Source organism: Mus caroli, chromosome 4 (genome assembly GCF_900094665.2).
Source record: "Mus caroli chromosome 4, CAROLI_EIJ_v1.1, whole genome shotgun sequence".
Classification (NCBI taxonomy): Eukaryota; Metazoa; Chordata; class Mammalia; order Rodentia; family Muridae; genus Mus; species Mus caroli.
In genome coordinates, this window is record NC_034573.1 from 46,068,121 (window position 1) to 46,075,319 (window position 7,199).

The 7,199-nt window shown below is 42.2% G+C and overlaps 1 protein-coding gene across 1 annotated transcript in view; it reads left to right on the forward strand.

The window, feature by feature from the left end:
• Positions 1 to 2,244: 2,244 nt before the first annotated feature.
• Smc2 (structural maintenance of chromosomes 2) overlaps positions 2,245 to 7,199 on the forward strand; it is a 49,049-nt gene continuing 44,094 nt past the window's right edge. Inside the window, exons 1-3 of the mRNA XM_021159844.2 lie at positions 2,245 to 2,434; positions 3,195 to 3,417; positions 4,491 to 4,640. Coding sequence (XP_021015503.1) covers positions 3,250 to 3,417; positions 4,491 to 4,640 — 318 coding nt within the window. The 5' untranslated portion in view covers positions 2,245 to 2,434; positions 3,195 to 3,249. The remainder of the gene's footprint in view (positions 2,435 to 3,194; positions 3,418 to 4,490; positions 4,641 to 7,199) is intronic.

Below are 7,199 nucleotides of genomic sequence, written 5' to 3' on the forward strand. Positions count from 1 at the left end.
TACTATACATATAGAAATATGTCATAATGAAACCTATCATTTTATATAACAAATACAGCATAATAAAAGAGTACATTTAAATACTTAAGTATCTGTACATTTTTATCCAATTGTCTTAAGGATATCATCTAGCTATTCATCTATTAAAGTAGCCAACATACTAATGATGTCTGTCTTAATATCTGTCTTAAATTTTTATCCCCCAAGCAAGTTATAAAATTTGTGAAAATCCATGTTAGATTTGTCTAAAAGTCAAAATTCCTTATTCATAAAAAAGTGATCAAAGGAATATAGCAGAGCTGAAGGTAAAAATGTATAATTCAACAGAGCCAATATAAATAAGTGAAGTCATTGGAGTTCAAGAGTAATAGGAATTACACCAGACAAAATATCTTTATTAAAGTGGTGTTAGCTAATATCACAGACAAATAGGCTGATACCACAGGAAGGCAGGTAGCATACTATTATAGATACTGTACTGTTTCTTGTTTGTTTGTTTTTTGTTTCTTGTTTTTCGAGGCAGGGTTTCTCTGTATAGCCCTGGCTGTCCTGGAACCCACTCTGTAGACCAGGCTGGCCTCAAACTCAAAAATACACCTGCCTCTGCCTCCCAAGTGCTGGGATTAAAAGCAAGCACCACCACTGCCTGACTAGCTGTACTCAAAACTCCCTAAAACTGAGTTAAAGTTGGATAACAATTTCAAAACAAAAGATCTACACTCAGTCATTTAAAGCTGGTTCCAATTGCCAAGACGGCAATGTTAAAATACATTTCCATAATGCTTTATTTAAACCTCTCCCCTTAATGTTCACATTCTGAAATCCAAACCCAAAGCAATAGTATTAGCAGGTAGGGCCTTGGACAGTTGATTAGGGATTCATTGGCCTTTATAAATTAAGTCTGACACTCATATGGTTTGTTTGTTTGGTTGGTTTTTGGAGACAGGGTTTCTCTGTGTAGCCTTGGCTGTCCTGGAACTCACTCTGTAGATCAGGCTGGCCTCGAACTCAGAAATCTGCTAGTCTCTGCCTCCCAAGTGCTGGGATTAAAGGCGTGCGCCACCACTGCCAGGCAGTCTGGCACTCTTTACTTAAGAACCCGCTGCCAATGCTTGCCTAGGAGGTTTTCAGGTTTAGGAAGGCGATCTTCACTTTGCTCCCTGTCTACCACTGTAAATTTCAGCATACACAAGACCTGCAGTTCTAAGCTAGTATTGAGAGGGGAAATAGAAACAATCCTCCATCCTAACCCAGAAGCTATATCCAGTTGATAACTGCCGTTACATATTGTTGATGGGGATCAGCTCTAACTAGCTATGTAAAATTAGCAGTTGTAGATAATAAGTTTAGGAGTACACACTCTGTAGTTAGGCAGCCTGGAACAAAAAATCTCTCTTCACTTATAAGTCGTTTAACCCAGTGATTCAATAAACTCGTCTGTACAAAAGGAAACACTAGGATTCCAAGTTTGTTGAAATTCTTGACAGCCTTTGAAAAACAGCTATCCAATCTATAGAACTCTGTAAATACAAACTGTTATTAAGAAGCTTCAGCAACATTTCGTGAACCGGTACGTCAGCCACTGCTTATCATTAAACAGGTTTTCGGCATAAAAAAATCTTACAGCCATTTGCCTAGCATCTGCCACCCAACTCCACATACTGCAGGCCTACGGTCCCCTCCGGAAACTGGAACTGGTTTTGGTTTGTGTTTTCAAAGCCAGCGCCTTTCTCTTCAATTAGTTACAGCCTCCGCTTTTCAGAAATATCAGTAGTCTGTAGAAAAAGAAGCCCCAGAGGATTTTTCTCGCTAGTGTTGGTTTCCACCCTGTAATATCCTCGAAGGGCCCCGGGACCCCCGCTCCCCGGCCCCGGCCCCGGCCCCGGCCCCGCCCCGGCCCGGTCGCGCCCGGCAGCAAAGAGCGTAGCCCGGGACGGGGCGGAGCCTGCGGACAGAAGCCACGGCTCCGACCGATAGCCTGAAAGGGCCAGAAAGAGGGCGGGGCCGGCAACGCGCGAGGCCCAGACCTGGAAGAGGTGCTGCCCAAAGCATGCCTGACGCGATGTCAGCACGACCTATCTTCATTTTCGCTTTCCATGTTCAAAACGGTATAGTCCCCTACCTTCCAATATTAAAAATATTATTTATTGTCGTTATGTCGTTTCCGTGTTTTTCCTTAGGGCAAAAGAGGAAACGCTTCAGTCAGGCAGATACTAGGCACCAACAGAGGGCAGACGCCTCGGAGTTGGGGTCCTTTGCTCGCGCCGAAATTCAAAGGAACAGTTCCGGCACGGTTGTTGGCTGCGGCGGATGCGGTGGCCGGGATGGTGGTGTTCGCCCGGTAGCGCCTGAGTACAGGTCGGGTGGCCTCGCTGTCCGCCTTCGCGTCGGGTTGGAACTTTGCTGGTTCCCCTGGCCAGCCGCTTTGTGGCGGGTGCGTAGTGCTGCTCTTGGCCAGACCTGGTGTCCAGGCGGGAGATGAGGCACAGGGGTGGGCAAGATTCTCAAGGAGGGACTTCAAGGGATAATTAGAGATGTTGACTGTTGTTCATCCGTAAGGTGAATCGAGAAAGGTTTGGGCAAGCGAGAGAACACGGAATTTTAAAACGAGGCAGTAGAATAGATTCACTTCGCCCTTAAGGTCCACTAACTATCCGGGTTCTGAGAGTCGAGTGTAAACAGAGTTAAGGTCGTAAGTAGGCAAAAAAGCACAACGGAACCGAGAATGAGTTGGAAAGACGGTGCCGACTGATGTCATCTTTTACTGCTGTGGAGGAAAAAAGGAAGGAGAGGATGGGTGTGCGTGCTATTAGGGAGATCCATGAAGGACTCCTGTAAGATGTATGCAAAGTGGTGTGCAGTAAAGAGTATCCAGTCCAATGTTTCTGTGGCAAGGATAATGAAATGGGAAATAATTAATAATCTCTGTTAACTACAGTATTATTGTAGTGCAACACGAGTCTAGGAAAGTGGACAGTAGTGATAAAGATGATTTTCAGGTTGAATGGTTTAACTTGCCGGCATTGGCTAATGGCTGGATGTTTTAAAACCTGACCCAGCTGTTTTTAGGAGAAAAAGTAGTTTGGCAGTTGTATTTTTTTTTTACTTTACATTATTGTGTATCCTGTCGTATTTACTATGATTTGAGGGTTTTTAACATTCTACATAAATGATCTTATTTCTGTTTTATGCAGACGTGACTTGTAGCTTGTTGCCTAACAGGCTTACTAACCCAAGACAGTATAGAAAATGTATGTTAAATCAATCATTCTCGAAGGATTCAAGTCCTATGCACAGAGGACTGAAGTCAATGGTTTTGACCCCCTCTTCAATGCGATCACGGGTTTAAATGGTAGTGGAAAATCCAACATATTGGACTCCATATGCTTTCTCCTAGGCATCTCCAACCTGTCCCAGGTAAAGTGTCAGCTTTTCTGACTTATGTGTTGGCAAGAGAATCTGCTAATCTGGGAAGACTTTGGGTTTTCTTTCTTTGCATGTTTGTACTTCATGTGAGTTATGTTGTGTTGCGGGGCAGCCGTTTAAGCAAATACTATTACTGTTCCATCCTGTAGACAAAAGAAAAGATACATACAGAGGCCTTGCTGTTGGGAGTAACACCCATACCAGCATACCAGTACTGTTGTTTTGGGTAGTCTCTGTTCTCAGTCCATACCTGCTCTTTTTGAAGGGAGTCTAGTTGGCCTCTCATGGGAATATGGCTCTAGCAGGCCATGCCCTTCCATCCAGTCCCCCTGCCTTGCTAAAAACTGTTAGATTACATTCCTAAAGCTAGCCACCAAGGTCCATTCCCTTATTTTGGTCACTTCTGCCTCCTGAGGCTGACTGCCAAGGTCCAGCTATCAAAGTATTGAAGTCCAGCAATCAAAAGCACCCCCCCCCACTTTGGCTCACCTAATTAAAATGCCCAATCAAAATTAACCAATTTATCCTAACATGGGGGTTTCCCATTTATGTTTATAAAGTGCCGTTTGTCTATGAAGCACAGCTGTCTCCCACCCTCCCAGAGGCAGTCCTTTGTTGTCTCTACTCCCAACCCCAGGACAAATAGCCCTTTCCCTCTCCCTCTCATTCCCTCACTCTTCTTCTGTCCTGAGAACATTATCTTGGGGTGTCTTGAGCCAATACTGGTTCTTTCACTTGTGCTTGCAGTGAATGCCCTATCAGAGTGAACTAATGGGCCTGGGATGGCTAGTGAAGTTCATAGACAGTACTTCCTTGAGTTTTAAAATTAATTCTTGCTAAGTCAGTAGAAATTAGAACAGAAAGCAAGTGCTATTGAAAAAAGTACATATTATAAGTCATTGTCTGTAGTCCTTGCTTTTCTTGTTGACATATGTGGCTGCCTGTTTTTACTTAACGTAACACTATATAGGTGGGTTTTCTAGAACAAGACATATAGTATTAATCCTGCTCTTGTATAATATGATGCTTTGTCAATGAGCTTTCCTTTCCCTTTTTAATTATAGGTGCGGGCTTCAAATTTACAAGATCTCGTTTATAAAAATGGACAGGCTGGGATTACCAAAGCCTCTGTTTCAATCACTTTTGATAATTCTGACAAAAAGCAGAGTCCGTTGGGATTTGAAGCTCATGATGAAATCACAGTAACAAGGCAGGTGAGTAGCTGTCAAATATCTGGATACCTTATGTTGTGTGGCATTGTTTCTTGAAAGATCTGCCTACCCCAAGTAGAGAACCAACAATAGACCAAAGCATGAATACCACCACAGTGCAGCTTGGTAAACCATTGAATTGTACTAGGATAACTTACAGGATTTGGGGTAAGGAATTATTTACAGAAGTAGAAAGGACTCAAAGACAGCCGCGTCATCCATAGCTCACACAACTAGGAATGTAGAGCACACTGCACAGCCTGCAGACAACTTGACAGATGAGAGAGTATCTTTTCTATTATTTGGTCTCGTTTTAGACCAGTCTCACTGGGCCCACACTCTTCCAGGTAGCTGGGCTTTGTAGCTTTTCTCTTCTCAAGAATCTTCCTTGCACTTCAGCTTCCTTGAGGAAGTCGGTTTTTATTGCTTGCCCTCACAGGAAGGCACCTAGTTAATCTGCTTAGGTTTAGGGACTTCTTGAAGCTACCTTGAGTTTGTTCTGTTGAAACTTCCCTGCAGAATGGAACATTCCAATCTTAGAAGAAACTGTTTCACAATACCGCACTATGATACAGCAGTGGTTCTCAACCTCGGGGTCAAATGACCCTGTCACAGGCTCACCTAAGACCATGGAAAAACAAAAATATTCACATTATGACTCACAAAAGTAGCAAAATAACAGTTATGAAGTTATAATAAAACTAATTTTATGGTTGAGGGGGTCGTCACAGCCCGAGAAACTGTATCAAAGGGTAGTAGCCTTAGTAAGGCTGAGGACCACTGAGTTAGAGTTTCTCTTCGAGGCAGTTCAGCTGAATCCAGCATCTTTCAAGCAGTTGCTGGTCTGCAGCCTATCTTATTTGAGAGTGTCTCTCAACAGTACTTCTTGCATAAGCTTAATGGGGTGTGGGAGTGGGCAGTGAGTCTGGTCTGTTTCAGGCTTTCTTGAAGGTTTTCAATGGTTCACCTCCTGAATTTTAAAGTGCTTTGCTATAGGATGGAATGTTTCACCTCCTCTTAGAAATAATACCCTGAGTCTGAAGGAGCTTCTTGTCAGAAGGAATATTCTCTCTTGGAGGAAATTGCTACATAACTCTTGCAAACTTTTCAGATCTAATGTGTTTGGCTGTATGGCTCAGAAAAAACTGCCTGGGCAATTCTTAGGAATACTGACTAGAATCCATTAGAATATCTTTGGTATAGAGTCTTGGACAACTGTATAATGTTGCTTTAGTCAATAATGAAGTGTGTATTGGCCCATAGGCTATATCATCTTTAAGAGAAGTGAAAGAGATCTTGAGAGTCCTCCTCTTCGTGAAAGCACTTAGCTATGAATTGAACTTAAGCTATGCCATGTTTAACTTTCATCGCTTTGGATGCTTCCTTTTACCTCAGATCTTGCATTCTATTCTGGTTTTGTAAAGAGGTTTTTAAAAACTAATCTTTTTTTTTTTTCCCAAAATGCATAGTGGCCTTGACTGTTGTTTATTAATACAGTTCAGTTGAAAGTGTGGCATTCAAGTGGCAGAGGGCATGGAATTTGGTTCCAGAGATGAGAGGGTTCCATCGCTTGATATATGAAGTCACTGAAGTTTACGGTGGATCTGAGGGGCTGAACGTCAGCCAGACTTATCAGGAAGCTCCATTCGTTGGACTCAGAGCCACAGCTCTCTGGGCTAGGAAGACTTTATTCTGCACTTCTGTCTCTATCTGGCGTTTGAGCTCAGAGATGAGGCGCCTGTTACAGTTAGCCAGGGCTGCCGTATACATCATCAGGATGCTAGCGAAGATCAGAAGGGGTATAGTAAAAGCTCGGGTTCCCAGAAAGTAGAGAAAATTCTGAGTGATCTGAGGAAGGCTCTCAATGGACTCGGATCTGGGCCCAAATGAAAACCTAATCTTAAAGTCAGCAGAAGTCTGTGAACTTAAAGTTTTATGCAATTAGTCTTGGTTCACTTGAAACTTCCAAGATGAAATCTGTTTTTTCTGAATATTTCAATATTTAAGTTGTTTGCAGGTCTAAATATTTTCTAAGTGGAACCCTACCAGGGCTTTCACTGAACTTATTTCCAGTTCCTTCACTTGCCTAATCACACCAAGTATGAGCGTCCTCTCTGTTCCCTCCCCTCACACACATACAATTTTCTTTGAGTTATATGGCCTCAAATTTAGAGTGACAAAAAGGGCTAGTGAAAACGGGTATGAACAAAACTAGTGTTGCTTCATTTAGACACTCCTCTAGCTCTCAGGCTTTCACTTCAGTGTGTATCACGGGACTTGAAAACATGGAACATGTGTCATTATTTAGCTTGGTCACTACTATTTCTTTCAGAGTTATTAAGGGCCTTTTATTGGTCGTTAATTTTTTTGTTTTTTTGGGGTTTTTTGTTGTTGTTGTTTTTTCTTTTTTTTTTAATTTTTTTTTTGTTGTTTCTTTTTCTTTTTTTTCTTTTTCTTTTTTTTTAAATTTTTTTTTTAATTTTTAATATTTTTATTACATATTTTCCTCAATTACATTTCCAATGCTATCCCAAAAGTCCCCCATAGCGCCCCCCACTTCCC